Here is a 23,452-nt window from a genome sequence, read left to right as displayed (position 1 = left end):
GAAACGCCCACTTTGTCTCCAGAGCGTGTGCTCAGCGAGTTCTATCCTCTGACAATCCTGAGGTCGTTATGACTCCATTTTACATATGGGCAAACTGAGGCTCACGCAGCGACCCCCACGCGGGGGCTGGATTTATAGCCAGGTCTGGGGACTCCAGGGCCCATGCTCTTAGTATCCAACAACCCCTGAGGACATCTCTGGGAGATCGAGAACTAAGATGGTAAAACCATGTCGCAGCAGAGGAAACTGAGACTTGGATCTCGGGAGTCTCAACCCAGATCCTAACTATCCAGGTCTGCCTCGTGACACAATCGGGGGCTTACACAAATAGAAGTGGGACAGAGAATCGGGTTGATCCCGGCGGGGAGCAATTTCCGAGGCAAGGCAGATTCTGAGCTCTGACACCTTTACTGCACAGACCCACGTTCAGAGCGCTCCAAGTCTATGAGGGGGCGGGGGATCCCGAGCCTGCCTATAGGTTGACGTCATTCCTCCTAGGGGCAGTTGCTGAGGCTACGAGGCACTTTGTGTCTTTAAGACCGTTTGGAGGCGGGCCCTAAACCCTGATTCCGCCTGGAGCTCTCCTCCCCTTTAAGGCGCGCCTCAGGGGCGGGGCCCTGACGTCCCCTTTAAGGCGCGGTCCGCGTCCGCCGGCAGAAAAGCGGCTTAAAGGCGACTCGTGGCGCGATGGCGGCGGCCCCACGCGCGGGCAGGGGACACGGGCGGCCGCTCCCGGTACTGCTGCTGCTGCTGCTGTTGGCGCTGCTGCCTTTGGGGGGCCCGCCCGGCGCCGCCGCCTACTTCCCCGAGGAGCGCTGGAGCCCCGAGTCGCCGCTGCAGGCGCCGCGAGTGCTGATCGCGCTGCTGGCACGCAACGCGGCCCACGCGCTGCCTGCCACGCTGGGCGCCCTCGAGCGGCTGCGGCATCCGCGGGAGCGCACGGCGCTGTGGTGAGCGCGGCGCCCACCGGCTCCGCATCAGGCCTGCTGTCCCCGTCCCGGCGGGTCCACGCCGCGTCCTGCCCTCTGTCTTCGCACTGGGCAGGGCGGACTAGACCCACGCGTGACCTCTGCTTGCTGTCTCCTTCGGGCGGGCCAGACCCGCGCCGCGCGCGCCCCCTGCCTACTGTCCCGCATCGGAGCGGACCAAAGCCGCGTGTGCCTTCCTGCCTGCTTTCCTCCGCCGCGTTAGCACCGGCGGAACCGCGCTGAGCCCGCTGGCCCCTTTAGGGTGGGGCGAGCCACTGCTCTGCAGCCTACTGGCTTCCCTGCCCCCACTCCCATTAGGACCTATCCGGGATCACCCGTGCCGCGCAGCCCGAGACTAACCCCCTAACCCACTTGGGAGCATTCGCAGCTTCAAAGATGGGAAGCCTGAGAACCACCCCCCCGCATTGGGGCGTTGCCGTGGCCCACATTGTACTACTAACTGAACGTCTTTTCGCTCCTGCTGCCGTTTTGGTCTCTGAGCCCAGCCTGAATCAGACTTCCTGACTACTGGAGTGGGTGGGTGGGGTGCCCGGCGGATGGCGGATGGCGGAGGGTAGGGGGAGCAGATTCTTCCTGGAAGCGGAATGGGGCAGGGCCAGGAACAAATCTGGCTGGTGACTCATTGCTTCCTACCTCAGTTTTCTCATCTGGAAAGTGGGGATACTAAGCTAACTCTGATTGAGTTGTTTCTGAAAATGAACCAGTTAATGAGTGTGAAGCCCTTGTGCTGGGCATCAGTGACCCGAGTTGTGAATATTATAATAATAATTTTGTTCGATTTTGTTGTTATGACTGTCATCAGTGGTACCGTTGTTGTCAACTAAATAACAATAGCAATTCATTTGGGAGAATAGCTCTTGGCTGATGGCTTCCAAATGTTACTTTTCCCTCCAGTCCAGAGAATCCAAGCACATAGTTGGTGCTTAAGAAATGTTTTTTGAATGAATGAGTGACAACAACCCCACTACTCACAGGAGAGAGTTGAAGAAGGCAGGACCAGACCGTATGATATATGTGTATTTTTACTAAATTGTACATATTTAGTAGCGAATATGGTTGTAAGATCCTAGATGCCCTGGAATACTGGCATCATATCTAATGTGTTTTTCCAAAATTATCTTGTGTAGTCCCCTCTGCAACTCAGTGAAGTGGGCCCAGGCCTCACCCCCTGTGTTACAGATAAGGAAACTGGGGCATGCTGGGGGGATGTGTCATGCCCAGGGCCGTGTAGCTGGTGTGAGGCCCAGCGGGGATGTGGCAGCCCTTGCTGCCTTACTGTTGCCTGTCCTGCCTCCGTCTCCCTCACTTCACTCACTGTCCTGCTCTGTCTACAGGGTGGCCACAGACCACAATGCAGACAACACGTCAGCGGTGCTTCGGGAGTGGCTGGTGGCTGTGAAGGGTTTGTACCACTCTGTGGAGTGGCGGCCGTCGGAGGAGCCCAGGTGAGCGCCAGGCCTTGCCCTGATCCCCCTCTCTAGTTGGACCTGGCTGTGTTCCTGCTCACACACCCTCCATGGCTCCCATTGTCCTGAGACAGACATACTCGCCCCCTCCCTCCAGCCCCTGACGTTCCAGTCCAGCTCTGCAGCCTTTAGCACTGGCTCTGACTACCTACCACCTCCCCTCCAGCTTCCCCAGGGGGCCATAATCCTTCTGTTGGACTTTTACCCCCTCTTTTTATTCCACCTGGAATTCCTTCATTCCCTGGGCTTTGTGGTGGACACCCACTGCTTTATTCCTTGTCTCTCTTACCTCAGTTGTTTACTTTCCCCACGAGCCCTTGGCCGATGTGGACTTCAGTTCCTTTCATTCTTTCGGGCTTTAGTTTTGTACCCACCCACTGCCCAAACCAGATTAGGAGTCTAGGAGGACAGGCTCCCAGTTTTCTCCGACTCCCCCTCCCCCTCAGAGATGGGGGTGTGTCCCTACAAGGCAGTAGAGGCCCCTGTGCCCCTCACCCCTCTCCAAGCGTTCTTCCCCTCTGGGTCTTTGCACACACTGTGTCCCCTACTTGGGACACACCATACCTCCCTCCTCCTCTGTTTTCTCCTTGCTTCTTCCCAGCCTTCAGATCTAGCTTACACATCCCCTCCTCCAGGAAGCCCTCTCTGACTACCCCACATTCAGCCAGCTCAAGGCCTCTCTGGACTCCGACAGTGCCCTGTGCTTCCTCCATCACAGCTGCCTCTCCGCAGGTCCTATCCAGATGAGGAGGGCCCCAAACACTGGTCTGACTCACGCTACGAGCATGTCATGAAGTTGCGCCAGGCGGCTCTGAAATCAGCCCGGGATATGTGGGCTGATTACATCCTGGTGAGTTTCTCAGCCACCCAACCTAGGGGTCCCCAGTGGGAGGTCTGGGGTCTCCAAGGGAAGGCGGAGCAGTGGGATTCAGAGACCAACCTTAACCCTATTTTACAGAGGGGGAAACTGAGACTCTAAGAGGGGAAGTGAGTTGTCAGAGGTGACACAGCTGGTTAGTGGAGGAGCTGGGTCTTGATCCTAAGCCACCTCGGTTCTTAATCATCAGAAGTGAGTGGGTTTTTATGTCCCCTGTGGTTGGACCCTTGTTCATCTCCCCTTTTATCACCATCACCAGTGATCTGATATCTCTGCACAGACCCAGTGATGACCTCTGGGTGACTCCGAGAAGCAGGAGGATGGGGTGGGGGGCTGGGGGATGTTGGTGACACTGAGCTGCTGACCCCTGACTTTCACTTCCCCTTCCTGGGCCCCTGGCAGGAAGGGGCTGGTTGAGGTTTGAATGCAATCTTGGGATACATGCCCACAGATCACGAGTCTTCTCTGAGCTCCTTCAGCCTGGCCCCTTGACCAGGCGTGGTCCCCTCACTTGGTGCGATGGGCAGGGGGCACTGACCACTGAGCTTAACTCTCTGGAGGTTGAATGTAATAATGCCAGACTAAGTGCCTATGGTGGTTTCCCATCTATGCACAGACCCCAAGCTTCGATCTTTTCCTTCTCTTTAAAAAAATCTTTTTTGGCTGCTCTGTGTGCAGGCTACTCTCTAGTTGCCATGTGTGAGCTCCTCATTGCAGTGGTTTCTCTTGGTGTGGAGCACGGCCTCTTGAACACATGGGCTTCAGTAGTTGTGGTACATTGGCTTAGTGGCTCTGTGGCACGTGGGATTGTCCTGGACCAGGGACTGAACCTGTGTCGAACCTGTGTCCCCTGCATTGGCAGGCAGATTCTTAGCCACTGGACCACCAGGAAAGTCCTGGTCTCTATCTTCTTATTTATTTATTTTTGGCTGCATTGGGTCTTGGTTGCTGCATGTAGGCTTTCTCTAGTTGTGGCAAGTGGGAGCTACTTTCTGTTGACGGGCACGGGCTTCTCATGGCGGTGGCTTATCTTGTGGGGCACCGGCTCTAGGGTGCACAGGCTTCGGTAGGTGCAGCTCCTGGGCTCTGGGACGCTCAGGCTTCGGTAGTTGCAGTGCTTGGGCTCAGTAGTTTCAGTTCCTGGGCTCTAGAGCCCAGGCTCAATTGCCGTGGTGCCCGGGCTTAGTTGCCACTAGGCATGTGGGATCTTCCTGGATCAGGGATCTAACCTGTGTCTCCTGCACTGGCCAGTGAATGCTTTCCCGCTGAGCCCCCAGGGAAGCGCTGGTCTGTACCTTCTTAATGTGTCAGTCAGCATATGTCTGTCAGCCGCTCCCCGAGCCCTCCTCGTGCCAGGCCTGGGGCACACAGTGACGATTAGCACAAGCTGAGCCCCAGCTTCCCCGGAAAGGTGAACGTGACCAGAAAGCAAACAAAACCGAACGAGGAAGTATCAGAAGGCGGCCAGCGCTCTGAGAGACACTTGGCAGTGTGATCAGTGTTCGGGGCTCCTGTAACAAAGTGCCAACACTGAGGGGCTTCACATGCTACAAGTTTCTGGTCTCACACTTCCGGAGGCCAGCAGTCTGAAATCTCGGGGAGGGGGCTTCCTTGCTGCTTCCAGCTTCTGGTGGCTTCAGGTGTTCCTTGGCTTGTGGCAGCATCCCTGCAGTCTCTGCTTTTGTGATCATGTGATCTCTTCTAATAAGATCACCAGTCACTGAATTTAAGGCCCACTCTAATCTAGTGTGGGGCTTCCCCCGTGGCTCAGCGGTGAAAAATCTGCCTGCAGTGAGGAGCTGCAGGAGACAGAGGTTCGATCACTGCGTCGGGAAGATCCCCTGGAGGAGGGCATGGCAACCCACTCCAGGATTCTTGCCAGGAGAGTTCCATGGACAGAGGAGCCTGGCGGGCTACAGTCCATAGGGTCGCAGAGAGTCAGTCACAACAGAAGCGACTTAGCATGCATGCACTAATCTAGAATGGTCTTCCTGGTGGCTCAGATGGTAAAGAATCTGCCTGCAGTATGGGAGAGCCGGGTTCAATCCCTGGGTCGGGGAGATCCCCTGGAGAAGCAAATGGCAACCCACTCCAGTATTCTTGCCTGGAGACTCCCTGTGGACAGAGGAGCCTGGTGGGCTACAGTCCACGGGATCGCAGAGTCAGACACAACTGGAGACTGACACTTTCACTTTCACTAATCTAGTATGAGTCCCATCTTTTTTTTAAGTGATTATCGTTTTGTTTATTTTGTATTCTTTTCCATTATGGCTTATCACAGGATATTGCATATAGTTCCCTGTGCTATACAGGAGGACCTTTTTGTTCACCTCTCCTATGTATAATGGTTGACATCTGCTAATCCCGTACCCCTCGGCCCTCCCTCCCCCACCCCTCCTCCCGCTTGGCAACCACAAGTCTGCTCTCAAAGTCTGTGAATCTCTTTCTGTCTTATAGAACAGGTTCATTTGTACGGTATTTTAGCTTCTGCGTGTAAGCGACATCACATGGTATTTGCCTTTCTCTTTCTGGCTTACTTCACTTGGTATGACAATCTCTGGTTGCATCCATGTTGCTGCAAATGGCATTATTTCATTTGTAGTATTCCATTGTATACACACACATGTTTTCTTTATCCATTCATCTGCTGATGGACATGCAGGTTGTTTCCATGTCCTGGCTGTTGTGAACAGTGCTGCTAGGAACATAGAGGTGCATGTGTCTTTTTGAATTACAGTTTTGTCTGGATATATGCCCAGATCTGGGATTGCTGGATCATATGGTCATTCTATTTTTAGTTTTCTGAGGAGTCTCCACAGTTTTCCATAGTGGCTGCACCGACTTACATTCCCACCAACAGCGTAGGAGGGATGAACTCCATCTTAATTACATCCGCAGAGACCCAGCTTCCAAATAAAGTCACAGTCACAGGTACCAGGGGTTGGGGACCTCCCTTAGGAGGGGGCCCTAGCAGAGATCTGAAGGAACAGAGGAGCAGCCTCAGTGGGAGCTGGGGGTCAGTGTCTGAGGCAGAGCGAACAGAGCAGGAAGCAAGTGTGGGACATTCAGGGACTGGCTAGGAAGCCAGTGTAGCCAGAGTGAACTGGTGGAGGGGCTGGTGCTGAAGTGGTGGGTGGGGGCCGGACTATACAGGCCAAGAGGGAGGGATGTGGCTTTTACTTTGAGGGTAATGGGGAGCCATGGAGGGTGTGTGAGCAGGGGAGGGCTAGGCTCTGATTTCTGATTTTTAGAAGTCCCTCTGGCTGCCATGGGCGCGGGGCCGATGGGGCAGGAATAGGGGCAGCAGGAGGCCAGGGTGGGCGCTGGTTTGGGGCTGTGGCTTCGGGATGTGTTCTGAGGCGGAGAGAACAGTGCCTGCTGGATGTTTGGATGCCAGAAGGACCTCACATCCTGGCGTGAGCCTTGTGGGGAGGACAGAGCCATCTCCTGGGAGGAGGAAGGAGGTAACAGGCTCCTCCTGGAAGCCCCGTGACTTGGTGCCTTATCAGACCATTTCATAGATGGGAAAATGGAGGCTTAGAGAAGTGACAGCCTGCTGGGTGGCCTCTCAGAACCAGTGAGGGACAGAGGTGGGACTCAAACCTCCTGGAGCCATCCAGCCCAGGGCCACCTTGTCTGCCTCCCTGGGTTTTGCTTTCATGGTTTGAGGTTGGCTGGTTTTCACTTTTTTCCCTCAGCAAACCTGGGTGGAACTCAGGGATCTGGTTCAGAACTCAAAGCAGCTTTTGACACGCTGCTGTATTTTTGTAACTGAGGGCTTTGGTAATCCATATTGGAATGTGAAATCATTTGTTGAGTGTTTTGGGGTTTTTTTTTTTTAATAATTTTGTGCATTTATTTGGGGCTTCCCAGATGGTGCCCGTGGTAAAGAATCTGCCTGCCAATGCAGGAGACTCAAGAGATCCAGGTTCCATCTCTGGGTTGGGAAGATCCCCAAAGGAGGAAATGGCAACACACTCCAGTATTCTTGTCTGGAAAATTCCACGGACAGAGGAACCTAGTGGGCTTCTGTCCATGGGGTTGCAGAGAGTCAGACATGACTAAGTGACTGAGTACATGTATTTACTTATGTTTTAGTGCTCTGGGTCTTCACCGCTGCACATGGGCTTTCTCTAGTTGTGGCTAGCAGGAGCTCCTCTTCTTTGCGGAGCACAGCCTCGAGGGTGTGCAGGCTCTGTAGTTGTAGCGTACAGGCCCAGTTAAACCATGGCACGTGGAATCTTCCCAGACCAGAGATCTAATCCATTACCGCCTGCATTGACAGGCAGATCCCCATTTACTGTACCACCAGGGAAGTCCCTAGTGTTTGAAAATTATTATTAAAAAGCCCTCTTTTTATGGATACTGTGGGTGTTACTTGTAAGAAAATATATAAGAAACAGTAAGAATTGGTTTAAGAAAAAACCACCATACCTTGTAATGTCACCTCCTAGAGAGACTCACTCTCTGGCTGTGTTTTTTTAATTGAGGTACAAGTCACGTAACATAAAATTAGCCCTTTTCAAGTGTACAAATCAGTGGCTTTTAGTACGTTCATCATGTTTTGCAAGCACAGCCTCTGTCTGGTTCCAAAACTAGCTTCCATCACCCCCCAGGGAAACCCAGTGCCCACGAGCAGTCACTCCCGACTCTCCCGTCCCTGGTGACCATTGATCTGCCGAATGTTTCTGTGACTTGGCTTGTTCAGGGCGTTTCGTAAATTATGCGTAAACTAAACTGGTTCTGACTTCACTCAGCCTGGGGTTTTCAGCGTTCACCCATGTTGCAGCGTGTGTCCCTGTTTCACTCCTCGCCACGGCTGAGTCATGTTCTGTGCGTGAAAGGACCACATTCTGTTTTCCTCCGCTGATGGACACGTGGTTGTTCCCACTGTTTGGCTTCTGTGGATAACGCCTCTGAACATGGCGTACAAATGTCCGTTCAAGTCCACGTTTCCAGTTTCCTCAGTCTGTATCTCTGAGTGAACTCGCTGTAACTCGATGTTTCACTTTCTGAGAAACTACCAGACTGTTCTGGCTGTTTTCACTGCGTGTATGCTCCAAGGTCACAGATTGAAATGTCCACAGCAGTTGGGCGGGGAATATAACAGGACTGCATGGTGTGTCCCAAGGGGCAGCCGCCTCCCATCTCCAGCTGCGCCTTACCTTGTGGGAATGCCATTCCCATGTTGCTGGAGAAGGCTGGTGTCCTAGTGTTTGCTGTTTGCAGCAGATGATTCGAGCATTCTCAAAACCCTGCATGGGTAATGGATAGCATGTTCTGTGGACCAGATGCATTAAAAAAAAAAAAGAAAAACCAAGAATCCGACCTCCTGACAGCTCTCTGTAATAAAGTGTGATCTGTATGTTTTCACATCCCGGTAGAGAGATCCTTACCTGTTTTATGTTGTTTGATTTTCGCTTGTCTCGACTCTGTAGCCAGACAATGGGACAGGGCCAGAGTTTCTGTAGCTGATTCTCCACGGCTAGACTCCTGAGTCGTTCCCAGCTTGTGTGATGAACGATTCTGCCGTGTGGCCTTCCGGGGACGACCAGTAAGCTCACACCCCCCCATGATGACCCTGTCTGTGGGTTGGTGAATTTCCTTCCCGGTTGCCACAAACGGGTGATCATCGTTTTACTCCAGTATTCAAAGTGTTAAAGGAAAAAAAGAACCTTATGTAAAGATCCTATTTTTACGAATTTTTTGGTTGGTGTTTAACTCACATAGAAAAAAGCGTCTTCCTCCTGGCCCCTCCCTGCAGAGGTGGCTTCTGCTCCAACCATCCTCCTCACACACCAGCGCGGCCCATCTTGAAAGTTCCCATAAATGGAGCCATGTGATGCACCGGCTGTCACTTCCGGGGTCTCGCCAGCACTGTGCGTGGGACCCGTTTGTATTGCTTTGTGTCGTGTGGCCCGTCCCTTCTGGCCGTGTAGTGTATTTCATCATGTGATCGTAACTCTGCTGGTGGCTTAGGTCAGAGCTGTCTGTTGAGAAGCACGGGGGCTTCCAAGGCCGCGTGTGCTACCCAGGGTACCCCAGGCCCCCGGGACGCTGGCCTCGGCCCCTGCTGTTCTAAGCCACGGCCTAGCCCAGGTGACTCTGATGGTCCATGCGGATGCCACGTTGGGTGTTTTGCAGTTTGTGGACGCCGACAACCTGATCCTCAACCCGGACACACTGACCCTGCTCATCGCAGAGAACAAGACGGTGGTGGCCCCCATGCTGGATTCCCGGGCTGCGTACTCCAACTTCTGGTGTGGGATGACATCCCAGGTCAGGGGGCCTGGGGGTGGTGGGGGCTGAACAGAGCGAGTAGGGGCTGGGTTTGAAATCTGGCTTGTTACCATGCTGCCTCATCGTGAACATTTTATAAACACCATTGTGACAATCCTTAAATTAGGGGATGGGCTGCGATTGTTTCCACCCCACCTGATGCCCCCGGCCACCAGACTCTGAGGCAGAAACACAAATACAGAGGGGGGAGAGACTTGCCTATGCAAACATAGCTACGATGTGGTAGCGCCCGGATAGGACTTCAGGCATGGCTGGATCCATGTGTTCAGCTAACACTCCTCTTCCTCCTCCCCTTGAGTGACTTCATTTTCAAACTCCTGGGGAATGGTTCCGGCAGCATTCAGCTAGTTCCCTCTGATTGACCCTTGTCCAGTCTCCTTTTTGACCTGAACCAATTACTGAAGCCAGGAAAATGCTAGGCTCTGATCGTCCCAGCCCAGAGTTGAGGGTGGGGTTGTAGGGAGTGACGGACAGGTGCAGGAGCAGGGCTGTGCCTCGGGAAAGGGCCAGGTGGCTAGAGCCAGCAAGCTGATCTGTCCTATCTCTTCCTGTCTTTTGGTTTGGAATTGATATATTATTCATAAACTATAAAGTTCACCATTTTAAAAGTGAATAATTCAGTGGTGTCTATATTTTAAAGTATTCGTAGAAGTCTAAATTTATATGCTAACAATTCCAATTTGTAAAGGGTACAAGGAAGAGAGATAACAACTCCAGATTGTTCCAGAAGCTTTTAGAACTTCTAAAAGATTCCCCCTGACTTTTTTGAAGTCCCGCTTCTGGTGTTTTAATTTTAAAATCAAGGAATCTCAAGTGTATGGTCCCATTTCAGCTTTTTAATTGCCCTTCCCAAATGCTGCCTTTCTGATCAGAAGTATTGATCTGGGTCTGTGAGTAACTATTTCCCTGTTTCTCTGCCACTGCCCAGCGACTGAGGTTTGGGGGTTGGAGACTGCTTGGCCCTGCCCGGAGCTCTGCACTCAGGGAATGCCCACTGCAGCCAGAAGCTGACACCTGGTCTTACTCTCCAGGTGTTCTGGGCCTCCCATCGTCCTGGTCCCCAGCCTGCCCTTTAGGGACCCCCACGCAGAACTCTGCCTCCACTCCCCACAGGGCTACTACAAGCGCACGCCTGCCTACCTCCCCATCCGCAAGCGGGACCGCCGGGGCTGCTTTGCCGTCCCCATGGTGCACTCGACCTTCCTGATCGACCTGCGGAAGGCGGCATCCAGGAACTTGGCCTTCTACCCTCCGCACCCTGACTACACCTGGTCCTTTGATGACATCATTGTTTTTGCCTTCTCCTGCAAGCAGGCAGGTGAGCCCGCAGGGGATTTGCCATCCTGGGGGGTGTCTGTCTGGTTCTTTGGGACCAATTCTCAGCCCACAGAAGGTTCCCAGAACCAGCACTGCAGAGTACAGATGTACGATGACTTCAGATGCAGCTGTATCCAAGTGTTCAGGGGATATCCTCAGGACCCATTCTCTCTCCAGCCCTGGCTCTGCTGAGTGACTTCACTCCCCAGGTCTTTAAGACCTCCTTATTGATATTTCCATATATTCTTCCAATTATCTATAGTTAAGCATAATTGCTCTCTAATTGTATACTTAGGGCAAAAAAAAATTTTTTTAAAGAGAAAGAGAACACTGAATGCTGAGTTGTCATTTATTTTAAAGATGGGTCAGCAACTCATGGCCCGTGGACCAAATCCAGCCCACCATCTGTACTCACTTATATGGACACAAGCTAGAATGTCTTTTGGGTTCTAGGATCCAACTCCCGTGTGTGTATGTTGGAGATGGGGTAATTTCCCATGCCAACCAGCAATTCTAGGACACCAGCAAGGTGTCTGATAATTCAGCTCAATTCTATTTCAATTTTGACTCTGTCTACTTGGAGGTAGCATCCGATTCCGCAGGTTAAGGTCTCAGGCCCACAAAACTGACCCCTCTCCTGCTTCAGATGCTGGTCACAAGTTCAAGTTGTCACCCGTGTTTCTACTGCATACTCAGTTGCTCAGTTGTGTCTGACTGCGAGACTTTATGGACTGTACCCCGCCAGGCTCCTCTGTCCATGGGATTCTCCAGGCAAGAATACTGGAGTGGGTTGCCATTTCCTCATCCAGGGGATCTTCCCAACCCAGGGATAGAACTCACATCTCCTGTGTCTCCTGCATACATTGCAGGTGGATTCTTTACCACTGAGCCACCAGGAAAGCCCACATGCTTCTGACCAAATGGCTATACATCAGAGGTTTCACAGCTTCCTTGGGTCCTGCTAATTTGCAAGAGCAGCTCACAGAACTCAGGAAACTCATTTACTAACTAGGTTACTATTTATTATAAAAGTGTATATAACCCAGGAACAACCTGCAGGAAGGGATGCATGGGGCACGGTGTGGTGAGGGGCGCAGAACTTCCATGCCCTTTCTGGGCACATTCTGAAGGCAGACTTGAGTTGTTGAGATAGAGCAGTTTGGCCCACAAGCCTAAATATTTACTATCTGGCCCTTTAATGAAGCGCTTCCCTGGTAGCTCAACAATAAAGAATCCGTCTGCAATGCAGGAGCCTCAGGAGATGTAGGTTCGATCCCTGGGTTGGGAAGATGCCCTCGAAGAGGGCATGGCAACCACTCCAGTATTCTTGCCAGGAGAATCCCATGGACAGAGGAGCCTGGAAGACCACAGTCCATGGGGTCACAAAGAGTGAGACACAACTGAAGCGACTTAGCACCCACAAACCTTGAATGAAAATCATTTTTGTTGGGATTATCACTTTAAAAAAAGATACATACTTGTTATAAAGTTTTAAACCATTCGAAAAAATGTTTTAGCTATTCAGAGAAGGACAAACACAGACAGAGGTAATGATATTCATGGTTTGTCCAACTGCATCTCATTTCTGTGCATAAATGTGAGTTTTTACTGTTCACCAACCATTTTGTGGTTTGCTTTGTCATGGAAGCCTGCACCTATGCAGGGTGCTTGTTAACAGTTCTGGAGTTTTTTTTGTCTTCTCGCCTGGCATTGTGAACCCCTCTTCTGACCCCAGTTCCCAGATGGAGTGCTGGGGTGGTCTCTGCCAGTTGCTGGGAACAGCTGGACCCATTGACGCCCCGGCCCCACGCCGGGTGGTGAGGCTAATGCTGCTGCTCGGAGGCTGCCTCCGAGGCCTTACTGCTCTGTACTCAGCTCTCATCGTGGTTTCCTTGGCCCCAGAGGTCCAGATGTACGTCTGCAACAAGGAAGTGTACGGCTTTCTGCCGGTGCCACTGCGGTCCCACAGCACCCTCCAGGACGAGGCCGAGAGCTTCATGCACGTGCAGCTGGAGGTCATGGGTGAGTCTGTCCGCACCACCGCGGGAGGGCCAAGTTGCCTCCCTCTCCCCACCATCTCGCATCTATCCGTGAACACCGATTGAGTGTCTGTTGGGCCTCAGTCTCTTTGCCGGGCACTGAGAATCCAGTGTGAACAGTTGTCCCCGCTCTCATGGCTTACAAGCGGCTACGCATGGCACGCTTGGGGAAATCAGGGTGAGCTTTCTGGTGGGGGTGGCATTAAGATGCAGGGTGAGTTAGCTGGAAGGGAGGCTGCAGCCGGAGGGAGCAGCATGTGCAGAAGCTGGGCGGATCGCGGGGCTGCGAGCTCAGAAAACAGGCAAGGTTGGTGGGGCAGAAGGGGGACAGAGCCAGCAGGCAGGGCCACGGTGGAGACATCAGACATTGGACTTAGGAGCGGGTCTTGTCCCTGGGATAGGCAGGAGCCATGGAGGGTGTGGGAGCATGGAAGGTAGGAGGTTTCACTGATGACCCTGCACGTGCTTGGCTGTGTCAGCCGTTTCATCACCCATGCCCTCCCAGCCCCCAGACCCACTGTTTGTTTAATGTTTTTCTGATCGGACACTTTCTTTTTTTTTATTTGAATACACTTTGAAAAGGAAACTTTAATATGTACTTTTACTGTGGTTGCAAGCTGATGTCTCTCTAATACATACACAAATAAATCCATGGACTATTATATTAGCACCTGGACCTCTGGTGAGGTGGGCTGAGTGCACAGGGCTGAGCCACCGTTGAGGCTGCTTGAGGACGGGGCCTCTGCCCCAGCTGGGGAGTCTCTGAAGCAACCACACAGTGAAGCAACGTCCTTTTCTGTGGGGGCCTGGCCCTGCGCCGAGCACCCACTTCCCTGTGAAGGCCTGTGAAGCAGAACAGCGATTCCTTCCTCTGCACAGAGAGAGGATTGGAGGGCCAGGCCCCTGTCCTGGGGCTCAGACCCCATCCCCCCATCCATTTCTAGAAGGTTCTGTCTATGGCTCCCCCTTGTGGTTGAAGATGGAATGACACTCTGCTCTCTGTTTAGAGGGGGCTCTGGGGTCTTCCCTGGTGGCTGATTGTAAAAAATCTGCCTGCAATGTGGGAGACCCAGGTTCGATCCTTGGGTCGGGAAGATCCCCTGGAGAAAAGAATGGCTACCCACGCCAATATTCTTTCCTAGAGAATTCCATGAACAGAGGAGCCTGGCAGGCCACAGTCCACAGGGGTCACAAAGAGTCAGACACAGCTGAGCGACTAACACATAACACTTTGAGTCTTTAGAGATAACGCCTGGAGGCTGCAAGGTCACCAGGGCGAAGACCCCCCCACACACACACACCCAAGTGTCTGCCCATGCAGCTGTCCAGGCCCAGCACGGCGGCCCCACCGCAGTCCAAGAGGTGGGTCTCTGCTTGTTGCCAACTCCTTTCGGTGACTGGACCCTGAGAAGCTTCTCTGTGGCTACTATTGATGGTCCTAGTTTAAATTTTTACGTATATTCTTGTTTCTGGTCAGGAAACCGTTCACTCCACTGTTATAAACTCAAACACAACAGAGGCATGCATATTTTCCTGTTTTTTTGAGGGTTCGAACAGATCACCCAGGACAGAGAGAAGGAGGGTCTGAAAGTTTCAGATATTTGTGCAAATCCTTCTTTACAGTTCTTGTGAAAACCGTCTTTTCTCTCTACCTGTGTGTGGGTACCTGGTCCCAGGCCATGCATGCGATTTTACATGTGTTCAAAGATCTTTCTTACAATAAAATTTCAAGCTTACAGAAAACCTCGGAGAGATGCCCTCTCTTCATGGGGAATCCAGCAACTTGCTTCCTTCCCTGCCTGCTCATGGAGTGTCTTCCCACTTGGCCCCATACACTTGGCTCATTATGAGTCCTCTTCTCTGAGTTTTAGCACACAGGGCAGTGACGGGTCACGGGTGTGCAGCGTGATGATTGTTTTTATATCCTTTTATATCCAGATGCAGACCAAGCCCTGACCCTCCCCAGTGTCCCCACCGCCCTGCCTCCACCAGCTGACAGGCTTTTCCCACTTTGCGCTTCACATCAGTGGAATCACGCAGTGTGCGGCTCGGGTGTCTTCCATGCAGCGCCCCTGTCTGCGCTGCCACTGGCTGCTGAGTGTGGCCGTGACTCCCTCCCTTCCTTGCTGCCTAGTATTCCATGTAGATGTTCAGCTGCAGATTTGTTTACTCTTGGCTGTGTCATATGTCGGTTTACCCATCTTCTCTGGGGCATGTAGGGCATTTCTTGTTTCCCTGCATTGCAGTGTGTACAAGGGAGTTCTAGAAATGCATCTGTGGATGCAAAGTTAGGAAATATCTACAAGATTGCTCTCACTTCTTACACCAGTTATAACATCAGGAATGCCCAAGAACAGGTTCAGGTTGGATAATCTACTAGAAGTACTCGGAGCTCACTGCAAGCTGTTACACTCATAATTTATTACAGGAAAAAGACACAAATTGCAATCTTGGCAAAGGGAAAAGGTGCGTGGGGCAGCATCCTGGAGAGTTCCAAGCACAGGGGCTCCTAGTGTCCGCACTAGCGCATGACAGCATGCGTGTACAGTGCCAGCCAGGGCTGCTCCCCAAGCCTCTGTGTCGAGGGCTTATGCTGGGGCTCATTCAGATACGGCTGACTGCCATGTGGCTGACCCCTATCTCCAGTCGCTGTAGAGACTGAGCTAAGACCCCCACCCTACATTACACGGTTGGCATAGATATCCACTGTGGCCCAAGGCCTGAAAAAACAAAGACATTTCCAAGGTCTTCAACTACCCAGGAGCAGAGAGCAAAGGCCAGACCTGTCTGTGGTCAAGGTTAATCCCTCACCCTCTAATAGGTCTAGCAATGTTACAATTTTTTTTTTTTTTTTAAATTTGACTGTATCTGGTGATAGTTGCAGCCTGTGGGATCTTCCACTGTAGCTCACGGGCTTTGTAGTTGCCCATGTGCCGTCTTAGTTGCCCCGAGAAAATGGGATCTTAGTTTCCCGACTAGGGATTGAACCCACATCCCCTGCACAGGAAGGCGGATTCTTAGCCACTGGATGACTGAGGAAGTCCCTAGGGGTGTTGCATTTTTATATCATTGTGACATAGCTGCATTGCCTTGCTCTTTCTGGACCCTAATATGCTCCATTTCCCCAGAACTGATAAGAAAGGATAAAGAGATACCTCCACTTCCCACAGGCAGATCCTTCCCACACGTACACCCCAAGGGGGCAGGTAGAGACTGAGAGAGAGAGGGAAAGCGATTTGCAGCCGGAGTCTCAGATCCCAAAGCCTTGCCCTTTTGGGTCCCAGGGTCCCCTGAGGATAGCAGGGGGTGGCAGGGAGCTGTGATGGGCCCCGAATAGGAAGAAGCCCAGGGCACAGTGTCGCTAGAGGAGGAGGCCCAGGCTGTGAGGTGGAAGGCTCCGGGTGGACTCTGGGCCTCACCCAGGCCTCTCCCAGACAGAGGGGCCTGTGTCTGCCCTGCTAGCTCACACGGGGCTTTTGTTCTTGGGGAGGTGGATGCCACACTCACCGGCACGCTGGGCTTTTCTGGGCCAGACTGGTAGATACCAGGAGCCTCAGCAGGCTCACAGCCCCCTGTGGATCTGTTCCTTCTATGGGAAACCATCAGGCATGGGCCAAGACAGGGCTCTGGGGATGTGGTCTGAGCACCGCCCACAGCAGCTAGAAGGGGAGCGATCATGACCACCCTGAGATTCTTAGCACGCCTGGGCTTGTAGATGGGTCACTGCAGTCACATGGCCGCCAGCTCCCTGTGTGTCTTCACCCCGTCTACCCTCCGTGTGCGTCTCTGTGTCCAGGTTTCCCATTTTTATAAGGACCCCAATCACTGATTACATGCCAAGTGTATTTGTGTAGTGGCTCAGTCGTGTCTGACACTTTGTGACCCCATGGACCGCAGCTCTGTCCATGGGATTCTCCAGGAAAGAATACTGGAGTGGGTAGCCATTCCCTTCCCCGGGGGATCTTCCTGACCCAAGGATCAAACCTGGGTCTCCTGCATTGCAGGCAGATTCTTTACCATCTGGGCTATCGGGGAAGCCCATATTGATGAGGGCCCACCACCCTAATGACCTCATTAAAGATCCTATTTGTAAATAAGGTCACCTTCTGAGGTACTGGGGATCAAGATGCCAGCGTGTCTTTGCAGGGAGGACACAGTTTAACCCAAAATAACATGTGTGATTTCATGGCATCGTCTCATGATATAAACCTCTGAGAGGCTTTTTAGCCCATTTTCAAGATTGAGGGAAGGAGGAGAAGGGGGCGACAGAGGATAAGATGGTTGGATGGCATCCCCAACTCAATAGACATGAGTTCGAGCAAACTCTGGGAGATGGTGAAGGATAGGGAAGCCTGGTGTGCTGCAGTCCATGGGGTCGCAAAGAGTTGGACACAACTTGGTGACTAAACAACAGCACAGATGAGGAGTGTCATTCCTTTGCTTGTTTTATGAGGTCGTGCCAAGCTCCTTGTTGGGCGCCAGGGAGCCAGTGTGAGTGGGTGGACCTGGTGTCCATCTGGTGGAGCTCACGGGAGATAATCAGAGAACTGGGACTTAGGGTAGTGGAATGAGGCTTTGACGAAAGCCCAGGTGCTGTGGGGGCCTCCAGAGAGGTGCCTGACTCAGCCTGGGGAGGTCAGGAGACTCCTGTTGGTGCATCCCCCCCTCCCCAAGAAGACATCTTAGCTGATAACTCAGGGAAAGGAAGAGGGGAAGGAACGGGCTTTCAGCAGAGGCTCAGAGGTAGGAATAGGGGATGGGTAAGTCTGGAGCAGTGCCAACAGCCAGAGTGTGTAAGAGGCAGGGGAGAGAGACTGGCACCGCTTCCGTGGGCAGGGCTGGGTCAGGCAGGGTCTCAGCATCAGGCTGAGCAGCCCGGTGACACGGAGCCATGCAGAGGCTGGGGAGGGGGCTTCAGGAGCGAGGCTGGTGCCCTCCGTCTCCATGACCCCCTGGTGACCCCTCGGCTTTGCTGCCCCCCAGTGAAGCACCCACCCTCGGAGCCCTCGCAGTTCATCTCAGTGCCCACCAAGACGCCAGACAAGATGGGCTTTGACGAGGTAGGCGGGGCCTTCCCTCGGGGCGGGGGCCGGGGCCCAGCCTGGAGGGTCCAACAGAGGCTCTGGGCCGCAGGTCTTCATGATCAACCTGAAGCGGCGGCAGGATCGGCGGGAACGCATGCTGCGGGCCCTGGAAGAGCAGGAGATAGCGTGCCGGCTGGTGGAGGCTGTGGACGGCAAGTGAGTTGGACCCTGCTGGGGGAGGGGCGGCGCCACGGGTGGGTGTAGACCACCCTGATGGCTCCCGCGGAGGGGGCGTGGGTCTGACTCTGGCTGGGTGCTCACAGACCTGCGCACGGGTGTAGACCACGCCGAGGCAGGCCACATCCGGTCCACGATGGGTTGGGGGAGGGAGGCTCACTAACTGTTGGGACTGTAGATAGATAACGGTCTTCCTCTGCCCCCGACCCCTCCCCACTTGCAGAGCCATGAACACCAGCCAGGTGGAGGCTCTGGGCATCCAGATGCTGCCCGGCTACCGGGACCCCTACCATGGGCGGCCCCTCACCAAGGGCGAACTGGGCTGCTTCCTCAGCCACTATAACATCTGGAAGGAGGTATGTCTGGCAGGGGGGCAGGGCCCTCCTTAGCCCTTCTTTTTATAAAAAAACAAATCTTATTTATTATTATCTTTATTTATTTGGCTGCATCCGGTCCTAATCGCAGCACTCGGAGCCTTCCCTTCACACGGGGGCTTTTCCTTGCAGCTAGGGGATTCTCCAGTTGTGGCACTTGGCCTATCTAATTGTGGCTCGAAAGTCAGTTGTCCCACGGCATGCGGTATCTCAGTTCCCTGATCAGGGATCAAACCCGCGTCCCCTGTGTTGCAAGGCAGATTCTTAAGCACTGGACCGCCAGGCAAGTCCCCTCCTTGGGCTTCTTAACAGCTCAGAGAGGGAATCCCCTGCACCCCAGGCAGGCTTCCAAAACCACTGCAGGACACTCAGCCTCTCTCCTTGGGTGAATGTGGCACCCGAACCCTGGGTGGGGCAGCTGCCGTCCTTCCACTGTGCAGATGTGAGTCCTGAGTCGGAGGAGGGCTGAGCCTGACTCTAGAAACAGGTGGGGTCTGAGGCCCGGGACCTCCAAGTGAAGCCTCTTCATAGCCAGCCACTGTCAAGTATCTGGAGCCTGGGCACTGTGCTCAGAGCTTACTAGTAGGAGCACAGCCATGGTGATGTTAACTAACGCACACCCCACACACTGGTACCCCACCAGCCACAGAGGCTCATCAGACACCCTGGGAGGGAAAGGTTATGATGGGCGAGGATGCCAGATGGGGCTTCGAACCTGGGACCATCCAACTTGAGGCCAGATTTGGTGTTTGAGGCAGTGCATTCCCGCCCAGGTTGCTCTCTTTTTCTGACGTTCATCATGGAAGGTACGGGGCAAAGGTTGCGGTGTCCAGGCAGCTGTGGAGCCAGAGGGGATCCAGGTTCAAGTCCAGCCCTGCCTCTGAGCGGGGTGAGCTCTGTGAGCAAGGAAGGCATTTCCCAATCTGAGCCTCGTTTTCCCAGGTGAAGAAGACAGTCTTCAGTCATGAAGATTATCGAGTTCATTCATTCAGGGAAGATTTGCCAAGTACTGATTGCGTGCCCAGCCTGGTGCTGGTCCAGGGGACACGACAGCCCCCAAGACACACCCAGCTCCCACAGGGGATTCACAGCCCTGGGAGGTGGGGAGACCACAGGGAAATGACTAATATTGAAATAAGTGAGAGGCACCTACAGGAGAGGTCCAGGGTTATGAATCGTCCTCAACTGGCAGCTTTGGGTGATAGTCATGAAGGATCTCTAGTTGATATTGGAACTGAGGCCAGCAGGGTGAGAGGGATCCTGCCTGCTGCTGCATGGGAGAAGGGTGCTCTGTATCATAGGCGCGGCAGGCGCAGGCCCTGGGGTGGAAAGGGGCAGCAGGCTGAGCCTGTGGAATCTGCTACCAAGTTGTAAGGAGAAGGTTTTGGCCAAGAGGTAGATCTGAACTATTGGTGGTGTGTGTGTGTGTGTCTATTTTGCTTTTTTCCTGGTGCCCCAGACCTCTTAAGCAGAACTGGCTTTGGGGTCAGGCCTAGACTTGATCTCTCCAAGATCTCAGCGGGGCCTCCTCCCTCAGGTTGTGGACCGCGGGCTGCAGAAATCACTCGTGTTTGAGGATGACCTACGCTTCGAGATCTTCTTCAAGAGGCGACTGATGAACCTTATGCGGGATGTGGAGCGGGAGGGTCTGGACTGGGACCTCATGTGAGTTGGGCCTGGGTGGGACCTGAACTCCAAGGTGGGGCCTGGAGACTAGCTCTGAGGGCCTTTGCAGTTTAATAGGTTGGGTTGACTTGTGGGAGGTTGGCAGGAGGACTCAGTACTTGACCTGGAAGTCTGGGATCTTGGAAGCCTGCCAGCTCTTTCAGGGCTTGGAGACTTGACTGGGGCCTTCCTCTTACTTAACCAGTGTGGCCAAGATTTGACCTGGAAGCCTGTGGATGTGGCTAAAGAACTTGGGGGTGTGGCCTGGGTGGGTGTGGTCAGGGCTTGGGAGCAGGGCGGAGCCTTTGGTGCCGAGTGTGGGGTGTGGCCAAAGGAGTCTGGGTCTTAGACCAGTACTAGGTGGAGGGTGGCCAGAGTATTTCCAGAACAGTCTCATGTAGGTGGATTGGTTCATCTCCCCCTGCTCCCCCCGCCCCTGCACAGAGCCCTGATCCGGGTTCTGAGCCTCAGACTCAGCAGCGTGTCATTAAAATGAATAGTGATGGGTCCCCTTCACTCCTGACCGCTTCACCTGAACCCTCCACCTTGCCCACCCGTCCCACTGCCCTCTGAACCCAGAGCAGCTTCCTTCTCAGTCCCACTCTCCCCCGTGTGGGCCCTAGACCGCTGTGGGCCTGTTCCCACCCAGTCCAGTCACACGTGCCGCCGCAGTGCTCCCCAGCTCCCCCCACCCCAGGGTCTGACAGCGGCTCAGTGGCTCCCTGGGTTAGCATTCTTGGGCAGGTGAACAGGCGGAGGGTGACAGAGCCCCCATTCTGCACCCCAGCTACGTGGGCCGGAAGCGGATGCAGGTGGAGCACCCCGAGAAGGCTGTGCCCCGCGTGAGGAACCTGGTGGAGGCCGACTACTCGTACTGGACCCTGGCCTACGTGATCTCCCTGCAAGGCGCCCGCAAGCTGCTGGCTGCCCGGCCGCTCTCCAAAATGCTGCCGGTGGACGAGTTCTTGCCAGTCATGTTCGACAAGCACCCAGTGTGAGAGGGGGCGGTGGTGGGCAAGGGGAGCTGGGGTCTCGCTGTGCAGCTGGCCTGGGTAGGGGGGCCTGAGGCTTCTCCTCTGCCTTCTCTGCCGCTTCCTTCATGAGTCCCCTCCGCCACCCGCTTCTGTCTCCTTCTGCCTCTGACCCCCACCCCGCTCCTCCCGCGCAGGTCTGAGTACAAGGCCCACTTCTCCCCTCGGGACCTGCGCGCCTTCTCCGTGGAGCCCCTGCTCATCTACCCCACGCACTACACAGGGGACGACGGGTATGTGAGCGACACGGAGACCTCAGTCGTGTGGAACAACGAACGCGTCAAGACCGACTGGGACCGCGCCAAGTCCCAGAAGATGCGGGAGCAGCAGGCCCTGAGCCGCGAGGCTAAGAACTCCGACGTGCTCCAGTCCCCGCTGGACAGTGCCGCCCGGGATGAGCTCTGAGAGCTCTGAGGGCCGGTGGCCGTGGAGCCAGAGCAGCGGTCGCTGGCCCGGCCCCACACGCCCACCGGGGACGGCAGGGCCCCTGTGGCCCCTGGCAGGCCCCGGAGGGCTCCCCTGCACGGGGCAGCGTCCAGCCGGCTCTTGCTCAGCAATCACGTGCACGCAGGCAGCATTAATGGAGTGCCTACTGTATGCCAGGCGGACTGGGTGGGAACTGTTCATCTCTGGGTGCACCCAACACTTTGGTCACAGGGTGCCAGGTTCCCGCGTTCTGGCAGTGAATGAGGTTTGATTACTCCCTCCAGCAGTGATGGAGTCAGTCATCAAGCGTTATTGATCCCCCATCAAGAATCAGGCGCTAGTGATACACATTCACTGCTTCAATTCATGCGAGTATTTATTGAGTGCCTACTGTATGCAAGGCACCATTCCAGGCTCTGGGACAAGTGAGGCAAACTTTCATTTATTTGAACACATACTGAACACCTACTCTGTGCCCGGTACTTGCGACGCAAAAGTTCTTACTGACTCAGTGCATTTATGGAGTAACTGCTGTGTGCCGGGAGCTGAGCGTGGTGCTAGGGCTTAAGATAATCAAGGTGCTTTTCACTCTAATTGGTTTCTTCTCCACACATCCAGAGAGCATCTCCTGCACTAGTGATGCAGATGTTCAGTCAGCATCTGATCCCCCCACAGAGATGGACGAGTCCTTCCATTTCTTCATGCAGCAAGCATTTATTGAGTGCCTGCTGTATGCCTGACCTCGTGGACTCCCAGTGGGGCTGACTGAGTTTGATTCCTCTCTTGCAGCACCCCCATCACCTGAAATGTGTGTACCTAACACCCCCCCCACCACTGCCCAGGAATAGGCAGACTTTTCCCTCAACAGGGAGAGCCACGAGTTTCAGTGACCCCATGTCCTCATGCAAGGCTCCCCTAGAGCCAGCCCCCCTGGAGGGGGCAAGGACCCCCCTGTCCTCGGTTGCTTGGCCGCCCTGCCCTGCATCTCAGGTGTGGTCTACCTGCTTGATGGCATTCTTTTGTCCAAGCCTCTGGTGGGATCATGTGTTTGGGGCCTTGGATGGGCTCCGCTGCACGGGGGCGCTATCCGTGGCCTGGGCAGGACGTCCTCCAGCACAGCCGGGAGGACTGACCGTGCCTTCAAGCCTGAAACAAATGTCAGAACCGGCCAGCGGTGCCTCGTTCTCTGAGGGGTAGCTAAGTGCTGTCCCAGTCAGGTTCTGGATAACTTGCTTATTTTTTTTATTAAATGTTCCTGGTTGGGTTTTCACATACATCTGTGTTCCCTTCTTGGCCCGATGGTCTGCTCATCGCCTACACACCACCCACTGCTTCAGACCAAGACGTGGGAGGGAAGCAGGTGCTGGCGAGGAGCCAGAGAGGCCGGGGGAGGGTGGAATGAGAGCCTGGTGTCCCAGCGCGCCCCGTGAAACTCACCCAGAATAGCGCGGGGAGGACAGCTGGTCAGCCGCACTCTGTCCTGTAGGGTCAGCTGCAGGGCTGTCTCAGGTGACAGAACGAGGAGGGGGCTGTCATAGTTTGGAGTCTCCAGAAAATAGACCCTGAGATGAGGACTTGAGTTATCCAAGAGGGGACCCTCCAAGTAGCCCCCAGGGTGACGTGAAGAAGAGCGGGGAGGAGTCCTGCAGGGGTCGCCAGTGAGCCATTCATTTCTTCAGTCGCTCAGTTGCGTCCGACTCCGTGACA

At 54.2% G+C, this 23,452-nt stretch overlaps 1 protein-coding gene across 2 annotated transcripts; it reads left to right on the top strand.

Moving 5' to 3' along the window:
• Positions 1-571: 571 nt before the first annotated feature.
• On the top strand, positions 572-23,019 carry COLGALT1 (collagen beta(1-O)galactosyltransferase 1). Of its 2 annotated transcripts, none has more exons than XM_043911014.1 (12): positions 572-950; positions 2,324-2,434; positions 3,188-3,305; positions 9,477-9,611; positions 10,746-10,950; positions 12,852-12,971; positions 17,972-18,048; positions 18,122-18,228; positions 18,473-18,605; positions 20,161-20,288; positions 21,076-21,282; positions 21,457-23,019. In XM_043911014.1, the coding sequence occupies exons 1-12, from the start codon at positions 688-690 to the stop codon at positions 21,722-21,724; spliced, it is 1,872 nt and encodes a 623-aa protein (XP_043766949.1). In that variant the 5' UTR covers positions 572-687; the 3' UTR covers positions 21,725-23,019. The 2 variants fall into 2 exon arrangements, with proteins under 2 accessions (XP_043766949.1, XP_043766950.1); XM_043911015.1 differs by having other exon boundaries at positions 689-735.
• The last annotated feature ends 433 nt before the right edge of the window (positions 23,020-23,452 follow it).

The sequence above is a fragment of the Cervus elaphus genome, chromosome 9 (genome assembly GCF_910594005.1).
Source record: "Cervus elaphus chromosome 9, mCerEla1.1, whole genome shotgun sequence".
NCBI lineage: Eukaryota > Metazoa > Chordata > Mammalia > Artiodactyla > Cervidae > Cervus > Cervus elaphus.
Note: the sequence above shows the minus strand (reverse complement) of the source record. Positions and strands in the feature narration are given on the sequence as shown.